Below are 17,751 nucleotides of genomic sequence, written 5' to 3'. Positions count from 1 at the left end.
CCTGTCGCCGAGGGCAGGGGTCACGCCACTGGATTCCCAGGGTCCTGACAGTGGCCCGAGCCCTACCCCGCCCATCCTACATGTCCTCGGCCAACCCTGAGCCTGCTGAAATGGAAAGGGCTTGCCCCGGGTGCCTAATTATAGTGAGGAGGCAGCAATTAAGCATAACAGGGATCCTAATGAAGCACTGTCTGAGATGAGAAAGGCAGTTCCGAGAGGGAGTAGGTGCCAGCGATGGCCGGGCCGGGAAGAGAAAGAACGAGGCTGAGGACACACAACCATGGCGACCACCGGGGACAGCGACAGGAAAAAAAAAAAAAAAAAGTCACGAGTGCGCAGGCGCAGCAGAGGCCACGGGCGTGACCCGGTCTCCTCCTCTGTACGCTTGAGCGCTGCTTTCTCCGCCCACCGCTGTTAGCGGAACGGTGAGTGTGGGTTTCCAGACAGCGCCTCTTGCCGGAGCGCTCGGGAATTCACGCATGCGCCTCACACTGAGAGGATTCGCACGTTGCCAGCAGCGAGCTCTAGGCGGCGTCATCCCTCCGGTCGGGACGAAGCACGCACGCGCGTAAGTTCGCACGCGGGAAGGGCGGGTGTGCACCGCGAGCATGCGCCCTGCTGAGCGAGACGGCGGCTCGGCGGGGTCATCCGAGCGCAGGCGCAGTGCGGTGTTTGTCTGCGGGACTGACGGGCGGCCGGGCGGTGCGCGGCGGCGGCGGGGAAGATGGCGGCGTCCTCCCTGGAGCAGAAGCTGTCCCGCCTGGAAGCAAAGCTGAAGCAGGAGAACCGCGAGGCCCGGCGGAGGATCGACCTCAACCTGGATATCAGCCCCCAGCGGCCCAGGCCCAGTAAGCACGGCGGCGTGGGGGAGGGGGCGAGCGGGGCGGGGCGCGCGCCGCGGGAGGCCCCGCCCCCGCCTCCAGGCCCCGCCCCCGCTTCCGGGGCGCTCTAGCTCCTCCTCTCCGCCCCGCTCCTCGCTATCGGCCAGCGGTGACAGGGTCACGGTGACCCGGGAGGCGTGGGGCCCGCGGGTTCCCGGGCAGCCCTTCCCCTGCCTGGGGGTTCCCCCTTAACGGGGCCTGGGAGCCTAGTTACCCGGCTCCAGGCGAGGCCCCTCACCTGATGACCCGCCCCCAATCACCGGGATCCTCGGAGCCTCTGTCACCTACCCTGAGCCTTGCTTCTCCTACTTCATGCGACCGTGACTACATCCAGGTCCTCCGCTAACATGTACACATCCCTTTTCACCAGCCGATTCTACTCCCGCCATCTCAGTGATTGTGTCAAGAGGTTCCCCCACCCCTTCCCCGCCCCGTTCCGCACCTGGGTCCGTGTCTGGGATCTTGTCATTGGGCTCAGCGGACTCCCTCCCACATACAGTTTACCCATATACACCAGGCCCTCTCATACTCCTCTGACTCGTTTCACTGTTGCCATCTTTCTGGCTCCTCCAGAAATAAACACGCAACTCCCAAGCGTGGCGACTTTGTCATTTAGAATCAAGTGACTTCCCCATTCTTACACACCCACACCCATCCAGCCCGGGGATACCTGAGGCCAGTGCGACTTTATCTAGGCATCCCAGGGCACGTACACCTGCTTACTGGTCCCACAGTCCCCGTGCCTGTCTCCCTGGCGTCTTGTCATCTGGAGTCAAGAGCTACCCCCCAGCACCCACACCCAGCTTGGAATCACCGTGACCACATCTAGTCTCCTTGTGATTTCCTGCATGATCCCCTCCCCATATCCTTGAAGCTCAGAGGGAGTCACATTTTTCCCCTCCCTACAGACCTGATGAACAGCAGCCCACACACATGCTTTCTGTTTTTGTTTTTGGACGCACCGCGAGGCATGTGGCATGTTAGTTCCCCCACCAAGGATCGAACCCGTGCCCCCTGCGTTGGAAGTGCAGTCTTAACCACTGGACCACCAGGGAATTCCCCTGCCCACACACCCATGCCTTCTGTGTCTCTCTTGACCCAGCAAATTGCTCTCCTTTTTATCCCCTCTGATATGACTCCTGTGGCTTATGTAGCTCCCTGTGGAGTCATCCTGACAGGATGGGGAAGACACTTCCTCATCTGGGTTCCCCCACCACTGCCTGCTCACCCAGCCTGGCGCCCCCATCCTTGTGTAGGGTCCACTCCCCATCCTCCCTTTCCTGACCTGGGCCCGTGTGGGTTTCTCACTGGATTGGGGGTGTGTGTGTGTGTCTCTTGGGGCCCAGAAAAAAACCCGAGGTGGCAGTGCTGGCACTGGACACTGCCTGGGGTAGGAAGCCCAGCCAGGACTGGAGGGTCCCCGCTGGGCTCTGCAGTGTTACTCCTCCTCCAACCCCAGCGTGGACGAGACAGGCCTAGGTACGGGGCCTGGGGTGCCTTGCAGGGTGGCTGTCCCAGATGCAGAGCGAGGCACGGTGAGACCCATGGCGAGCAGGCCGCGGGGAGCCCCCTCCAGGCGTCTGTGTCTGTGTCAGCTCCATCCCATCCTCCCAGTTCTCCCATCTCTGTCGGTTTCTACCCATCTCTGCAGTTTGGTACCGCGTGCCTCCCCCTCCTCTCCGTTACGATTTGATTTGATTTCTTTTCTTTTGGACAAATCGGTTGTTTCCGTTGTGATTTATCGTGGTGTTGTTTTTTTTTTTTCTTCCTTTTCCCCATCCAGTTATTGTGATCACTCTAAGCCCTGCTCCTGCCCCGTCCCAACGAGCAGGTACCAGCCTTTTTATCATCGCTGCTTGGACCTCTGCACCATTGACCTAACCGCTGCCCCGGCCGCAGAATGCCATCCCCCCCTTCCCCCTCCCACGTGCTCCGTGTGTGCGTGTGCGCGTGCGCGTGCGCATCCCCCCCTCCCACCCTCACTCTCTGTCCATCCACACCGTCCGCGTCCGGCCCACCCGGCCACTTCCTCTGTCTTCTCACCTCCCTCTCCTCCCTTCCTCTCGGGCTCAGGTTTGGACTCCCTGGAGGAGGAGACAGACTCCCTCACCGGCCGGGAGTCTGTTGCCTGCCAAGGGGGTCACGAGTGTCCGTGCGTGTGCCTGCAGGCGTGTGCATGAGCGGGGGGAGGGAGAGCTGCTCACCCGCCTCAGCAGCCCAGCGGACCCGTGTCGCCCCCTGGGCTGAGCCATGCTAGGCTTGGACTGAGTCCCTGTCCTCTCGGGGCTGGCGCGGCCCAGGGGGTGGGGGGCCCTGGGGGTTGGAGGGCAGTGAGCACTGAGGGCCTCCGGGCGGGAAGTGGAGGAGACCCCGGCGCCTTGGAGGGAAGGCCGGGTGGAGCAGGGAGCAGGGTTGCAGTCGGGAAACCTCTGGAGAAGGTGGAATTTGAGCAAAGTCTCCTGGGAGGTGGGGGCAGCGCAGGGATGGAAGTAGAGGAAGCAGTCCCCCTAGGGGCGGAGGGCAGGTGCCAGTGGGTCTGGGAGCAGATGGGTGTGGGACATGCCTGTGCGAAGGGTGGGGGTGCTGAGAGAGATGGGGTGGGGGTCTGGCCTCATTGGTCCTTGTGCATGTGAGCAGGACTAGGTTGGGAAGTGTGTGTGTGTGTGTGTGTGTGCGCGCGCGCGTGCATGCGTGCGCGTGCGTGTGTGTCGGAAGGTGAGGGGCCCCGTGGCTCTGCTGGAGACCCTGTGGCATGTCGTCTGCCCATCTGCGTGGGTTTGTGCCATGCCCTGTGTGCGTGTGCCTACGTGTGTCGACTGACAGCCTGGTACATGTGTGGCTCCTGATGGCCGTGTGCTCCCCACCCCCCACCCCTGCCCCGTGTCCTTTCTCGTTCTCTCTCATTCATTCTTCTCTCTCTCTCTCTTTCCCCTTCAGCCTCTCGCTCTCATTCTGCCCTCCTGACCTGCCGTGGGCCCGGTACCACCTCTGTGACTTCTGTTCTCAGGGTCTTTGTCTACCTCCCTCCACCCCACCTTAGCCACCCCGCACCGGCCCCGCTCACACGCCTACCGTGCGTCAGTTTGTGGGGCTGGCTGGAAGCCTCTGTCCCCCTACACCCTTGGCCCCGGGTTCTGGGGCAGCCCTCAGAGGGCCCGGTGGACTGTGTAAGGGAGGGGACCGACAGGACACCACACCGAGAGGTGTGGGTAGGAGAGGGCTGTGGTCCTCACTCAGAAAGGGGGCCCTGGTGCCCCCAGGGAACCTGAACCTGACAGGGATCCAGGGTCCCGGTGCAGGGGGAGCTCAAGGGTCCTCGGGAGCCCCGGAGGTTGTCCAGCCAGAGAGGGAGGGATTACGACTGGGATTCTGGCCCCGGCAGAGCAGAGCAGCAGGGAGGGCACGGGAGGAGAGGCCTCCGGGCCAGTGGAGGGGACTGGGCCCGGCCACGTCCCCGGGGTCCCCAGAGCTCTTCCATCACTCCCGCCAGGCCCTCCTAGGACTGCAGGCCAGGCTCATAGACCTGCCCCTCGCTCTGGCTGCGGTCAGGGTTGCAGGCCAGCAAAGCGCCCGGGCACCAGGTGCTGAACATACCTGTCTCTACCCGTTGATCACTGGGCCCACGTCACCAGGTGCCTGGAGAACTGTGGGAGGAGAAGGTGGGCCGTGCGGGAAGTGTGGAGAGAGGAGGGGGCGTCAGCCAAGGGCTAAGGAGAATGGCAGGCCCCCAGCTCCTGGCCTGCTCTCTAGGGGAAGGTGAACCTGGGAGGTGCTTGTAGCCTGCAGCCTCCCCAGCCAGGGGCTCCCCTTCTGGAGGCCGAGTGCCAGGGTTCAGGGGTTCACTGGAGGGTCGTCACCCTGGCCCCCACTCCCCACCCTGGGGCCTGCCCAGCCCGGAGGCTCCTAGCCCCTCAGGGAATCCGCTCTCCTTTCCCAGGCCCCTCCCCGGCCTGTCTCTGCAGCGCGTCCTCTGGGCAGCTGGGCCCCGAGTCTCGGCTCCCGGCTGTCTGTCTCCCGCCCTCCCGTCCCCTAATGCCGCCTGCCCGTCCTGGGGTGCCCGCTGCCTGCACGCTGCCTGCCCGCTGCCTGCCTGTAGCATGCCCGAGCTGTCCGCATGCAGGCTTCTGGAAAGAACCAAACTCGCCGCCTGGCCTGGCCCCTGGAGGGGCTGTGCCACCTGGATCCCCTCACCCCAGCCTGGGGTCCTGCCCCTGCCTCGTCGGCCCTAGCTCCGCAGGCCAGGCCGGGAGGCTCACCGATGAGCCCGCAGGCCAGAGGGCGGCCCTCCCTGACCCTGAAACAGAGTGCTGGGCGAGGCAGCTGGAAGCCTAGGTCCCTTGCCCACTCTCTCCCCAGGGTGGTCCAGCGAAGGTCAGGCTGCCCACAGCGCCAGAGCTCGGGCTGATCCCAACGGGCATTCCTGCCTTGTGTGGTCCAGAGTGTGGGTGTGGTGGCCCTGGACCTGCTTCCCGGGGTGGAGGTGGGGAGGAAAGGGACACAGCGGGGAGGCTGCCTGCCCGAGGGACGGCATCCGCCTCTGGGCCTCCGTTTTCTGTCAGGGGAGGCTTGGGGATGAACCCTCAGCCTCTGGGGACCACCCCACCTCAACAGCCCACCGCAAGCCCTTCCAGGTCAGAGGAGTGGGCGGGGTGTGGGGTGGGAAAAGGCACCCTAGGAGTGGTCTGGGAGCGGGGAGCTCCTCCAGCCCAGCAGGGCAGGGGGCTGTGCTGCCCTACCTGAGGGATGCCAGGGAGGGTAAGATGAGGGTTCCAGGCCCTTGAGTTGGGGCCAGCTGGGAGCTAACCCCCTCCCCGCCCCTGGTTCTCACCACCCCAGCCCTGCAGCTCCCACTGGCCAACGATGGGGGCAGCCGCTCACCGTCCTCCGAGAGCTCCCCGCAGCACCCCACGCCCCCCGCACGGCCCCGCCACATGCTGGGGCTCCCGTCAACCTTGTTCACACCCCGCAGCATGGAGAGGTGAGCGGCTAGGGTGGCTGGTGGGAGGGCCGGGAGGTTGGGGCCGGGGCGGGGCGGGGCGCAGGGCAAGCCTCAGGGAGGAGCTGGTGAGCTCTGTGGAACCCTGTGTGTTAGGGGCTGGGGTGGCTTCAGGTTGGTCAGGACCCACTCTCTGTCCCCTCAGCATCGAGATTGACCAGAAGCTGCAGGAGATCATGAAGCAGACGGGCTATCTGACCATTGGGGGCCAGGTACCGCCCTTCCCTCGGCGTCCCCCAGGGAGGGTGGGCAGGACGCTGCTGGTAGGTCTGGGCTGGGGGTGGAGGGCAGAGGCCCGGTGGACCCCCAGCCCTGGCTCTCCTCGCCAGCGCTACCAGGCGGAAATCAATGACCTGGAGAACCTGGGGGAGATGGGCAGCGGCACCTGTGGCCAGGTGTGGAAGATGCGTTTCCGGAAGACGGGGCACGTCATCGCTGTCAAGGTGAGCCCGCCCCCGCCCCCACCCCCGGTGGGCCCCGCGCCCCAGGCTCGGCGCTAAGGCCCCTGCTGTCCCGTGCAGCAAATGCGGCGCTCGGGGAACAAGGAAGAGAACAAACGGATCCTCATGGACCTGGACGTGGTGCTCAAGAGCCACGATTGCCCCTACATCGTGCAGTGCTTCGGGACCTTCATCACCAACGTGAGCCGGCCGCCCGCCCCCCAAGCCTCCCGTGCTGGTCTCTGAGCCAGCCCCATGCCCCCCGCCCCTCCCCCAGGACCCGAGCCTGTCTGGGGTGGGCAGGAGGGTACAGCCACCCCGCCAAGCCGCCGCCTGCTGTCCCCGCAGACGGACGTCTTCATTGCCATGGAGCTCATGGGCACGTGCGCCGAGAAGCTCAAGAAGCGGATGCAGGGCCCTATCCCTGAGCGGATCCTGGGCAAGATGACGGTGGCGGTGAGCAGCTGGGTGGGGCGCAGGCGGGCGGGTGGTCCCCAACCCCCCCCCCCCCGCCCCACCAGGCCCCGTCCCTGCCATCACTGGTGCCCTCCTCTGCCCGCGCCGCAGATCGTGAAGGCACTCTACTACCTGAAGGAGAAGCACGGCGTGATCCACCGGGACGTCAAGCCCTCCAACATCCTGCTGGATGAGCGGGGCCAGATCAAGCTCTGCGACTTCGGCATCAGCGGCCGCCTCGTTGACTCCAAAGCCAAAACACGGAGCGCGGGTTGCGCTGCCTACATGGCAGTAAGTGGGGCCCAGCAGCGCCCGGCGGGCGGGCATGAGGGGCGGTGCACCCACCCCAGCCACAGGGGTACATCCACCCTCTCCTACTTCCCACCGGCAGCCTGAGCGCATCGACCCCCCGGACCCCACCAAGCCCGACTACGACATCCGGGCCGACGTGTGGAGCCTGGGCATCTCTTTGGTGAGTTGGGGTCCCTGCTCTCCGAGGCCAGGGGTGGGGTCTTCTCAGGGTACAGAGGCAGGTGGCGGGAAAGGGCAGGATCCTGTCCTTGGCCGGCCCAGCCTTGCCCGTCTCTCTCCCAGGTGGAGCTGGCGACGGGACAGTTTCCCTACAAGAACTGCAAGACGGACTTTGAGGTCCTCACCAAAGTCCTACAGGAAGAACCCCCACTCCTGCCCGGTCACATGGGCTTCTCGGGGGACTTTCAGTCCTTCGTCAAAGACTGGTGAGGGGACTTGCCTGGTGGCACAGTGGTTAAGACTCCACGCTCCCGATGCAGGGGGTCCGGGCTCAATCCCTGGTCAGGGAACTAGATCCCACATGCATGCCGCAACTAAGAGTTAAAGACTGGTGAGGAACCCCGCCCCCGCCCTCCGCTCTGGAAGGCAGGGTGAGGTCAGATGTGGCCCTGCACCCAGGCCACTGGGGAGGGGAGAGGGGCCCCAGGATGGTGTGGGGGCTGGAGCCCGAGCCCCGGGAGCTAGGAGTTGGGTTTGGACTCAGCCTGAGGGGACACCTGGCCCCAGGGGTATTTGGCAGGGTGGCCCTCGGGCTTCACCTTGGGGGAGCTGTGAACGAGCAGAGGCGCCCCAGGGCTAAGGGCTCTGAGTGTCCTGCACCAGCTGGCAAGAGTAGCGCACGCGGGAAGTCCACATTGGAGCCTCCCGTGAGGGAGCCCACCCACCTCTCCCATGGGCATCTCACGGCCCACATTGGGCTTCTGTCACGGTGGGGGGCCCAAGCGCAGGCCCGGGAGGGTGCGGGCTTCTGCCCACAGATCTTGCAGACCCGACTCAGCCACGAGGGCGGCCAGGCCTCTCCCACCTGCTCTCACTTCTCTTCCTTTCCTCTTCTCCTTCCAGCCTTACTAAAGATCACAGGAAGAGACCAAAGTATAATAAGCTACTTGTGAGTACCCGGGGCCCTCCCCAGCCCCCATCCTAAGCCCCCCGCCACACTGGGTGCCGGGCCTGAGCAAGGCCAGCAGGGAAGACGCCCTTGCCCTAAGTGCCCTGCCTTGGGCCCCACAGGAACACAGCTTCATCAAGCGCTACGAGACGCTGGAGGTGGACGTGGCGTCCTGGTTCAAGGATGTCATGGCGAAGACCGAGTCGCCGCGGGCGAGCGGGGTCCTGAGCCAGCACCACCTGCCCTTCTTCAGGTAGCCGCACAGCGGCGGCCAGCCCACTGGGGGCCGGGGGCGTGGCCACCGGCCTCCCCTTCCCCACCCGGCCACCCAGCTGCCCGCCAGGGGAGCCCTGGGACCTGGACGGCCGCCGAGGGCTGAGGACAGAAAGTAGGGGGCGCCGACCCACCCCTGACTCCCTGCCCACCAGCCATGGACAGATGGGCCCGCCAGGCCCCAGCCCTTCCCGTCCCAGGATCAGCCGGCTGTGTGCATCCCCCCCCCCCCCCGACAGACACTGTGAACGGAAGACAGCAGGCCGCGAGCAGACTCGCTATTTATTCAGTTGTAACCTCTGGGCTGGGGCGGCCCCCAGGGACCGGGAGAGAGCCGCCCGTCCTGTCCCCTCCCCTCCACACCGCGCTGTCCCACCGCCGCCTCGCACGCACATGCACCCTGGCTCCATCTCCCTCTCTCTGTCCCCTCCCTCTCTACCTCTCTGGCTTTCCCTGTCTCCCTCCCTGCCTCTGCCTCTCTCCTGGCCCAGGCCCTGCCACCCCCGGCGGCACCCCTGGGTCCGTTTAGGTCTGCAGCAAGCCATGAGTCAGTTGGCTGGCATCTTAGCCCTGGGCAGGCGGGCTGGACGTTGTGACTGCAGCCAGACCCGGGCTGGTCTCTCTCTCTTTCTCTTTTTGATCTCAGGGGGTCCTTTTTGGAGTTTATCGTATTTTATTGTACTTGGTGGGGTGTTTGGGGGGTGGGGGGAGGAGAAGAGCTTGTTCTCATGGGGTTTGTCGGTACCTTCAGAAACTTTTACCAAAGTCATGTTTAGCTGCTTGTGGTGGCAGCCCCCCCGATGGCCCACGGGCGCTGGGGGGCTGGGGGCCGAGCCTTGGGGGCCTGGGCCACCCCGCCGGGGAGAGACTAGTCCCAAAGGTGGGCTCTGGGGGGGGGCGCGGGGTGCTCCTCCCTCGGGGCTGGAGACTGGCCACAGCTTGTAGGGGTGAGTTGAGGACCTCGGGGGGTGTGGAGGGAGCCCAAGGGGCCGTGGCCACACAGGGTGGCCTTCAGGGAAGGCAGGTGTGGGGCATGGTGGAGGGCAGCAGGTGCCGGTGAGGCAGAGGAGGAGGAGGGAATGGGTGACAGGAGCGGGGGCCATGGGGCCCGGGGAGACAGGGATTGAGGGCACGTGGAGTGGACGTGGGGGTCTGAGGATGTGTGACAGGGATAGAGGTGGGGCAGGCCGAGGGCTGGGCGTGTGGAGGCAGTCACGCCCTCGTAGTGGCCCTGAGTGCCCCTCGACTCACCCAGAGCTGGCCAGTCCCCAGCCCACACCGAGGCCCGGGCCCTGGGGAGCAGCGAGAGCAGGAGGAGGGGGTGTGTTTCCTTTTTGTTGGTGATGCATGCAAATCAAGTGGACAACGAAATAACAACAAAAAACAAAAGAAAACTCCAGAAAAACCACAAAAAGCAACCAACACCAAAGGTGAGGAAGCTCGCTGGATGTAGCTGAAGCAATCTAGACTAGGCATCACTGTAGCCTCCATCTAGCTCACTGACTGTAGTTACCACTAGGGTAGTCACAAAACGCCGCATGTTTTAAAAAGTACCCGAAGTCATCTTTTCTCTGCTCCCCCCCTCTGGGGGGTGGCCACCTTCTTTTGCTCCAATCCCCTTTGTGAGGGGAGGGGGGCAGGGTGTGGGGCCAGTAGGCCTGGCTCCCGCCCTCCCTCATGGGCCCCAGCCACAGGGGCCTTTGTGGGTAGCCGGGAAGGTCGCGTGGCTGGCCCCAAGGGCCAGCTGCCTGAGTTTATTTTTATTTAACTTTATTTTCTGTTTTGTGAGTGTGTGTCGGCCCGTTTCCCCTCCCCGCCTTCAGTGTTAAATGGGAGCCTCTCCTTCCCCCCTACCTTTCCCATGTCTCCCCCCCCCCTCCACCCAGTCACCAGTCACCAGCCATCCCTCTCCATCAGGCAGAGGGTGAAGTGGGCAGGTGGGGGCCTGGGGCGGCCTGGGCCCAGCCCATGGTCTACAACCCCTTCTCAGGCCGCCAGTACTGCCCCGTCCCTTTTTAAAACGAAACGCCCTCGTTTGTAAATCCTTAGACGCTTGAGAATAAAACCCCTCCCTTTTCTTCTGCGGTGTCTGTGGTGTGTGTTGTGAGCCTGGCAGTGAGGTGGGGAAAGGGGCCAGGGAAGGGGTCGTGAGCCCCGACCTTGGGTCTCGGGGGCTGGTGGATGGGGCCTCTGCAGCGAAGAGAGACAGGCAGGGCTGGGGGCTGGAGGGGAAGTGTTTGTAGTGACTAGCCCCATATCTAATGGCCATTGTGAGGGACCTCCCCCCAGCCCGATAGCTACAGGTCTGGCCAGAGAGCCCTTAATCCCCAGCAGGCCTTGGCCGTGGGTTCTGATGTCGGCCCATCAGTGCACCGCCCCCGCTCCTTGCCTCCCCAAATGGCCCCCCAGCCAAGGCCAGAGCCGCCTGCCCGCCTGCTGGGCCCAGTGCTGCCTCAGCAGGTCCAGCATGCTGGGCACCGCGATCCTGCTGCTGGCCCTGCTCCCAGGGATGACCACCTTGCCCAGCGAGTCAGCTGGTATGTACAGGCAAGGGGACGTGGCCCAGCACACCCCCACGCCCGTGTTACTCTTTCTCAGTGCACCCTCTCATCCACCCCGCCTGGGGGAACGGGGGTGGGTGGGAGGTGGGGTCTGCCCCATCCCCCGTTTTCCAGGTTCTCTGGGATCCCTAACTTCTTCGAAGTCCCAGCAGCCAGGTGAGACCAAGGGCTGTGGGAGGGGAGCAGTCTGCGCCAATGCTTTTAGGGAATGTCTGTGCCGGTAATTCTGGACATTTGAGAACATCCTTTGATGAGGACCCCAGCTGAGCGCCTCCTTAAGGCAGAGGTCTTTGTCAGTGTGGTGCATGTGTGTGTGATCACACACCCCAGTGGAGGCTCCCCTGTGCCTCTACCCTTTGCCGATGCTGCCCTCAGCCTGCGAGTGAGTGAGGAACACTGACAAAGGGAAAAGGCCCAGACCCGTGTGGCCGGGCTGGGCCTCCACGATGCCCAAAGGGCTTGGGGGAGAGCGCCTTGCTATTCTTCCCTCCCCTTAGAAAGGCAAGAATGGGGCCAGCACCCCCCCCCAAACGGCCCTGCTGTGACCCCAGAGGAGCCCCTGGTCCTCGGTGGATGAGCGGGGGGTTCAGACTCCAGAAGGGGAGGGCTTTTGACCTCACCCAGGCTGACCCTCCACCATCAGGTGCCCCTCGACCCCTTCCGGGCCAGGGATTCCCTCGCTCACTGGGGATGGTGAAGTAGAGGTCTGGGAAGGGGGCTCCTCCCCAGGAAGGCGCAGCTTTGCGCCCAGGCTCAGGGGCTGGGCTGGGATGTCCCCCAGGTCTCCAGCGGGTGCATCCCAGCTGCTTTACGGCTGGCGGTGGGAAGCACGGAGACGAGCGCGGGTGAATCCTCCACCGCAACTGCATCCATTTTCCAAAGTAGGCAGTGGAGGCGAGGTTGGCTCACTTGCCAAGGGGGCCTAAGGGACAGCGCATCCTCCTTCCCCTGTGCCACCCTTTCTCCCTGCCAGTGTCCCCGTTCCCCGCGGCGCCAGGGCCCAGGCTGCGCCGACCCCTTTTCAGTCCGGAGCTGTCGGACGCGGAGGACGCCTTCCCGCGCCGCGCGGGGCCGTTGGAGGTCCCGGCAGACAGCCGCGTGTTCGTGCAGGTACAGGCGCGGGGCTCACCGAGGCCGGGTGGCGGCCGGTGGGGGCAGCCGACCCTGACCGCGACCCCGCCCCCCAGGCGGCCCTGGCCCGTCCCTCCCCGCGCTGGGGCATGGCCCTGCACCGCTGCTCGGTGACACCATCCTCACGCCAGACCCCGGGCCCCGCCCTGGCGCTGCTGCGCGGGGGCTGTTCCGCCGACTCCTCGGTCACCTTCCCGCCACCGCGGCCGCTCCCAGGTGCCGCTCGCCCCGCGCGCTTCAGCTTCCGCCTGCGCCCGGTCTTCAACGCCTCTGTGCAGTTCCTGCACTGCCAGCTGAGCCGCTGCCGCCGCCTCCGGGGAGCCCGCCAGACGCCTGCGCCTCTGACGCTGTCTCCACCGTCGCCGGTGCTCGGGCACGGGGCGGGGAATCTGGGCGCCCGGGCCCGTCGGGGCTGGGCACAAGAGCCTCTGGCTTCTGAGGGAGAAGCCTCTTAGGGTTTGGGGATCTGGGGGTCTGGGAGCTTTTGGACCTGGGGGCAGAGGTACCTCGAAACTGGGAGTAGGCACTGGGTCTCAAGCTGAGGTTGGGCGCAGGGGCGTCCGAAGGGGCCGAATTTCCAGGGGTCTAGTATTGCGACACCTGGTTGCAATATAGTGCTGGACGCTTAGATCTCTTGGGAGCCCTGGGGACCCGCCCCTGGAGCCGGGGCCCTGACGTCCCCGCCTCTTGCCTCCCCCTCCTCCCAGTGTCTGCCTCGGGATGAGGCGTGCGCGGGCGCCGGCAGTGGCCGCGATGAGAGTCTGGGTGCCGACAGCCCTCACCTGCACACGCTGACGCAGCCCATCGTGGTCACGGTGCCGCGGCTGCCCCCCAGTGAGCACGCAGTAGTCCTCAGCGGGGGTCTCTGGGGTCGGGAAGGGGGATGGGGAGGACATCTGAGGCATGAGCCCAGTCTCTGCGTTGTACTTCTCACAGGGCCACCCAAGGGCGTCCCCGGCAGAGCCGTGCGACCCGAGCCTCCCGCGCCGGCCCCGGGGGTCCTGGAGCCCGCGCCGGTGGTAGCACTTGTGTTGGCCGCCTTCGTGCTGGGCGCCGCTCTGGCCGCCGGGCTCGGCCTCGTCTGCGCTCACTCAGGTACCAACCTGCGTCCGCCGGGATCTCCGCCTGGCCCCCAGCCTATTCCCACGCGTCCGGACCCCTGGTCGCGGCGATCCCAGCCTGCTCGGGCCTGACCATCCCTAGACCTGCTTCCGCTACGCCTGCAGCAGCCCCCCAGGGGGCGCCCTTGCCCCGGCCCAGCGCGCAGCAACCCCTACTCCCCAGCCTGCCTTTCCTCTCCAGCGCCCCTGCCCCCCGGCCCGCCCCCGAGAGCCTCGCCCAGCGGCCCCCCGCCCAGCAGGCCCCAGTGAGGCAGGTAAGTGTTGGCGGGAGGGAAGAGGGGGAGTGTAACCTGGGGCCGGTAGGACGGATGGAGGAGGGAGGTGATAATGACTCTTCATAGCGCGTTCTCTCTGCCAGGCGGAGTACCAAATGTTTTACGCATATTAATCCTTGTAACAAGCTTCAGGTAGATACTCCTATAATCCTCATAATAGATATTTAAAAATGAGGCACTCTCTGAAATTAACTTGCCAAAGGTCACAAAATTTGGTGGAGCTGGGATTCTAAATCACGTAGTGGGTGACTCGCGGCCGACTGAGGGCTTAGTGTCGTAAGAAAGGACCTCAACACCTCAGACAGGCACACTAGGCAAGGAGAATTCGGGTTTCAGACCTAGCACCCACCCTCGCCCCGGCACACAGACTGATGGGGCGGCCAATGATCGGTTGGGAAGGGGGTGACCTGCCGTAGCGTCCTCTACCCTGCTCAGCCTGAGTCGCCCCTCTCCAGAGACAGCGCGCCCCCAACAGGGTCCGGAGACATACCAGCCACAGCCTTGGACCAGGCCCGCCAGGACCTGAGACTCGATGGGACTAAGATCCCTGCGCCCCGCGCCCCCTCTTGCTCCTCCTCCCACCCTCCCACCTGGGTTCAGAATAAACATCTGGCCTGAACTGCAGCGTTCTGAAGTCTGCGTGCGCGCGTGGCGCGGGGGTGGGGATTCCGGGGTGGAAAAGGTCCAGACTGGAGGGGTGGAGCTCTGGGGCGGGGCTCATACGCCCTTATATATACGTGTGCGGTTACCGCCCAGGGGAGCCCCAAGGGCATTTTGTCCCACACAAAAAGGGGACACCCAACTCCACCAGCTTAAATTTAAAAATAAGCCTCGTCTCCTTCTCCACTCCTGCACCGCCCACCTGCTTTCTCAACCCCAGGATTTCTCCGCTCTCCACTCCCACCGCCCGGACCCTGCCCTCGCTAGGGCCTCGAGCTCAGGCCTCTGCTCCAGTCTCCTCTCCGTCTAGCCTAAAGGTCCTTAAATCCCTCCTGCCCGAGCTCCTGCCTCCCCAGAACGTAGACAAGGGGGTGACTATTAGCTCCATTTTACGGTTGAGGAAACTGAGGTTCGGCAAGGCCAAATCACTTGCTCACCAGTCAGGGCTGGCCGACCCCACAGCCCAGGCTCTTGGCTACAAAGCACATAATAGGAGTTTCACAAGACGTAGTTCTGGAAGGGAGGGAGGGCACGAGATCTAAGAACTTGGCTCCAGTTCACGAATGAGATAGAATGCGGGCGGGGGGGTCTCGTTCGCCCCCGCCTCAGCTAGACGCCAGTCTCCCCATTACTTCCCGGGGAAGCAGTTCCCTTCGGCCCGCAAACGCAGAGCCACGCCCCCATCTACTTCTGCCTCCGCGCGGGGTCTTTTGGCCCCAGCGGCCGCCATAACCCCGCCCACTAGGGAAACGGCCCCGGAACGACGACACCGCCCTCACCCGCCTCACCGGCATGAAGCCCCCGCAGCGGCGGCGAGCGGCCCCGGCGCGCTATCTGGGTGAGGTGACCGGCCCTGCGGCCTGGAGCGCCCGCGAGAAGCGGCAGCTGTTACGACTACTGCAGGCGCGACGGGGCCAGCCGGAGCCGGACGCCGCCGAGCTGGCCCGGCAGCTGTCGGGCCGGAGCGAGGTCGAGGTGAGAGGGGTCTCGGGATGGGAGCGAGGCTGGAGGTGGGGCTAGGATGTGTTCGGGGCTGGCGGAGGGGCTGGCCCTGGGAGTTGGCGGGACGAGAGTGAGGCTGGGGGGCGGGGCCTTGGAGTGGGCGGGTCGAGGGTGAGGCGGGGGCGAGGTTGCGGAACCGGAAGAACGCCGGAGGAGGCGGGATTAGTGCAAGGCTGGGCCTTGTGTGCCTGCGAGAAGCTGAGGGCGGGGCGAGGGCGGAACATAGCCGAGAGGCGGGGCGAGGAGGAGGCAGTGCTGCGGCAGGCTGAGGGGCGGGGCGAAGCCAAAATTTGGGGGCGGAGCGAACTCTGAGTTAGAGCGGAGGCCCCGGACTGGGTGGAAGGCGCAGAGGGACTGGGCGGGAATGAGGTTGAAGTGAGAGTCAGGAAATGGGGCGGAGTGGACGAAGCGGGCAGGTGACTAGGGTAGTACTTAGCAAAGGGTGGGCCCTGGCTGCGGGGAGGAGCCAGAACCAGCCAGGGCCTTACATCTTTGTCAGGTAGCTGGTCACACCTGGGGCCTTGGCCCAAGACCCCTGGGCAGAGTCCCTATGACCCTTAACTCCGGGCCAGCGGGAGGCTAGGGAGCAGTGGCCGGCCCTGGAGCAGGCAGTGGACTGCCTAGCCCTGGGCTTCTAGAAGGTCCATTTGGCCTCATCCTCTCACTTCCCCAGATCCAGGACTTTCTCCGGCAGCTCAAGGGCCGAGTGCTCCGAAAGGCCACTCGGAGGATGCATCCAGGTGGCCCACAGGGTCCCAGGCGCCGGGAAACACAGACCCCGGCCCCCATCGAGGTGAGGCGGGGCGAGGCTCCCCAAGGCCGGCCCCTGGAGGATGAGGTGGGAGTTGGGGGGATAACCTGGTCAGGGGAGCCGCAGGAGGGGTGGGGCTTGGGGGACTCCTGAAGGTTGATCCGTGAGCATCTTCTGGTTACTCCACCCAGGTGTGGATGGATCTGGCTGAGAAGATAACAGGCCCGCTGGAGGAGGCCCTGACCGTGGCTTTCTCACAGGTACAGCCATCCGCCAGGAAGGATGAGGGTATCCCGGGGACGGGGTCATATATGTGAGTCTCATTAAGCTGGACCTGGTTCCTGGGTCCCTTCCTCTTGCCAGCTCTGTGACTCTGGTCCGTCACCGGACACCCTAGCCTCAGTGTCCGCCCTTCTGAGGCCCTCTGCTGAATGTGACGCCTTCCTCAGGGTGGCAGGGAGGATTTGGAGGTGGAAGGCTGTCTCCTGCAGGGCAGGGGAGTAGCCCACGGGGACGCTTCTGCCTTTCCTTGCCTGATCTCTCTGCCTGCCAGGTGCTCACCATCGCAGCCACGGAGCCCCTCAGCCTCCTGCACTCCCAGCCCCCCAAGCCCACGCAGGCTCGTGGAAAGCTACTGCTCCTCAGCGCCCCTGGAAGGCAGGAGGACCTGGGCCCTGAGGCTCCTGGCCCCGCCCCCAAGACACAAGGCCCTGCCCCTGAGGCATCCTCTGAGTTCCTGGCTGGCCCGTCCGCTGAGGAAGACTTTTCTGTGGACTTCGAGAAGATCTACAAGTACCTGTCGTCCATCTCCCGCGGCGGCCAAGGCCCCGAGCTTTCCCCCGCTGGTGAGAAGGGAGGGGCTGACGATCTGGGGGTGGGAGTCTCCGGCGGCAAGCCCCGCCCTTCCCTCACCCGTCCCCTTTCCATCCATCACCAGAGTCAGCTGTGGTCCTTGACCTGCTCATGGCACTTCCTGAGGAGTTGTCCCGCCTGCCCTGCGCTGCCCTGGTTGAACATATGTCAGATACGTACCTACGCCTGATGGCCCCCCAGCCCGACCCTGCCAGTGGGGGCCTGGGGTCTGGGGCTGAGGATGACGGGACAGGTTCCAGGGGGCAAGAGGAGGCTGGCCAGGCCACTCCTCAGGCCCCCGAGAATGCTGGGCCCAGCGAACCGATATCCACTTGGCAAGCAGCTGGGATCTGCCCCCTGAACCCATTCCTGGTACCCCTGGAGCTTCTGGGCCAGGCGGCCACCCCTGCAAGGTGAGGGGCCCGGCACCTCACCAGACACACCAGACATCGGTGAGCCCCCAGGCCCTCAATCCTGCTTGGGCTGGCACAGGGCTGTCACTGAGGATCTTGCCACGGTGGAAGGTCCCTGATGCAGTGTGCAGTACAGGTCGCCTTTAAGATGCTCGATACAGCGTGGGTCTCAGAAATGGAAGCACAGGGAATTCCCTGGTGATCCGGTGGTTGGACTACACGCTCTCCCTGCCGAGCGCTCGTGTTCAATCCCTGGTTGGGGAACTAAAAACCCACAAGCTGTGCAGCACGGCCAAAAAAACCCAAAAAACCGAAGCGAAGTTGTACAGGGTTTCAGCCATAGAACTGGGGTGAGGGGGTTCCAGCCAGATGGCTGGGCTAAAATCACCCTCAAATACTCCCCCCACTGGTTTCTCATCCCTTCTGAAGTCCTGTATCCGGTGTCCTGTAACTGTGAATAAAGTTCTGGTCTATCCCCCTGGCTCTCTTTCTCCTGTGAGTGAAAGGTGGGAGGGGGCC

General features: G+C 64.6%; 3 protein-coding genes across 8 annotated transcripts; all 3 read left to right on the top strand.

The window, feature by feature from the left end:
- Nucleotides 1-638: 638 nt before the first annotated feature.
- MAP2K7 (mitogen-activated protein kinase kinase 7) lies at nucleotides 639-10,547 on the top strand. 4 transcript variants are annotated; one of them, XM_089905524.1, is made up of 12 exons: nucleotides 639-848; nucleotides 2,665-2,712; nucleotides 5,718-5,859; nucleotides 6,023-6,089; nucleotides 6,207-6,320; nucleotides 6,399-6,518; nucleotides 6,666-6,773; nucleotides 6,912-7,064; nucleotides 7,165-7,245; nucleotides 7,368-7,510; nucleotides 8,148-8,193; nucleotides 8,316-10,547. In XM_089905524.1, exons 1-12 carry the CDS (start codon nucleotides 725-727, stop codon nucleotides 8,448-8,450), a joined length of 1,281 nt encoding a protein of 426 aa, XP_089761650.1. In that variant the 5' UTR covers nucleotides 639-724; the 3' UTR covers nucleotides 8,451-10,547. The 4 variants fall into 4 exon arrangements, with proteins under 4 accessions (XP_089761650.1, XP_022412920.1, XP_022412921.1 ...); XM_022557213.3 differs by having other exon boundaries at nucleotides 653-848; nucleotides 6,885-7,064; XM_022557214.3 differs by lacking the exon at nucleotides 2,665-2,712 and having other exon boundaries at nucleotides 666-848; nucleotides 6,885-7,064.
- Nucleotides 10,548-10,660: 113 nt separating this feature from the next.
- TGFBR3L (transforming growth factor beta receptor 3 like) lies at nucleotides 10,661-14,116 on the top strand. 2 transcript variants are annotated; one of them, XM_089905527.1, is made up of 6 exons: nucleotides 10,661-11,003; nucleotides 12,001-12,137; nucleotides 12,215-12,523; nucleotides 12,866-12,992; nucleotides 13,095-13,253; nucleotides 13,461-13,528. In XM_089905527.1, the coding sequence occupies exons 1-6, from the start codon at nucleotides 10,820-10,822 to the stop codon at nucleotides 13,526-13,528; spliced, it is 984 nt and encodes a 327-aa protein (XP_089761653.1). In that variant the 5' UTR covers nucleotides 10,661-10,819. The 2 variants fall into 2 exon arrangements, with proteins under 2 accessions (XP_089761653.1, XP_089761652.1); XM_089905526.1 differs by having other exon boundaries at nucleotides 12,866-13,253; nucleotides 13,461-14,116.
- SNAPC2 (small nuclear RNA activating complex polypeptide 2) lies at nucleotides 13,467-17,707 on the top strand. 2 transcript variants are annotated; one of them, XM_022557218.3, is made up of 6 exons: nucleotides 13,467-13,533; nucleotides 14,960-15,189; nucleotides 15,890-16,009; nucleotides 16,159-16,227; nucleotides 16,521-16,812; nucleotides 16,905-17,707. In XM_022557218.3, the coding sequence occupies exons 2-6, from the start codon at nucleotides 15,007-15,009 to the stop codon at nucleotides 17,234-17,236; spliced, it is 996 nt and encodes a 331-aa protein (XP_022412926.1). In that variant the 5' UTR covers nucleotides 13,467-13,533; nucleotides 14,960-15,006; the 3' UTR covers nucleotides 17,237-17,707. The 2 variants fall into 2 exon arrangements, with proteins under 2 accessions (XP_022412926.1, XP_089761651.1); XM_089905525.1 differs by lacking the exon at nucleotides 13,467-13,533 and having other exon boundaries at nucleotides 15,002-15,189; nucleotides 16,159-16,280; nucleotides 16,905-17,109.
- The last annotated feature ends 44 nt before the right edge of the window (nucleotides 17,708-17,751 follow it).

The sequence above is a fragment of the Delphinapterus leucas genome, unplaced genomic scaffold (assembly GCF_059928025.1).
Source record: "Delphinapterus leucas isolate spDelLeu-1000000601 "Yukka" unplaced genomic scaffold, BTC_Dleu_Yukka2 spDelLeu_asBTCV2_sq25, whole genome shotgun sequence".
Classification (NCBI taxonomy): domain Eukaryota; kingdom Metazoa; phylum Chordata; class Mammalia; order Artiodactyla; family Monodontidae; genus Delphinapterus; species Delphinapterus leucas.
The sequence above is the reverse complement of the archived record's forward strand: the minus strand, read 5'-3'. Positions and strand labels throughout refer to the sequence as shown.

Excerpts from the sequence above, each read along its gene's own strand:
- MAP2K7 (XM_022557212.3), top strand. The coding sequence starts at position 725 with ATGGCGGCGTCCTCCCTGGAGCAGAAGCTGTCCCGCCTGGAAGCAAAG. Across the intron at positions 5,860-6,022 it reads ACACCCCGCAGCATGGAGAG|CATCGAGATTGACCAGAAGC; the intron begins GTGAGCGGCTAG and ends CTGTCCCCTCAG. Across the intron at positions 6,774-6,884 it reads TGGGCAAGATGACGGTGGCG|ATCGTGAAGGCACTCTACTA; the intron begins GTGAGCAGCTGG and ends CCCGCGCCGCAG.
- TGFBR3L (XM_089905526.1), top strand. The coding sequence starts at position 10,820 with ATGTCGGCCCATCAGTGCACCGCCCCCGCTCCTTGCCTCCCCAAATGG. Across the intron at positions 11,004-12,000 it reads CTTGCCCAGCGAGTCAGCTG|TGTCCCCGTTCCCCGCGGCG; the intron begins GTATGTACAGGC and ends TCTCCCTGCCAG. Across the intron at positions 12,138-12,214 it reads ACAGCCGCGTGTTCGTGCAG|GCGGCCCTGGCCCGTCCCTC; the intron begins GTACAGGCGCGG and ends CCCGCCCCCCAG.
- SNAPC2 (XM_022557218.3), top strand. The coding sequence starts at position 15,007 with ATGAAGCCCCCGCAGCGGCGGCGAGCGGCCCCGGCGCGCTATCTGGGT. Across the intron at positions 16,010-16,158 it reads AGACCCCGGCCCCCATCGAG|GTGTGGATGGATCTGGCTGA; the intron begins GTGAGGCGGGGC and ends TACTCCACCCAG. Across the intron at positions 16,813-16,904 it reads CCCCGAGCTTTCCCCCGCTG|AGTCAGCTGTGGTCCTTGAC; the intron begins GTGAGAAGGGAG and ends ATCCATCACCAG.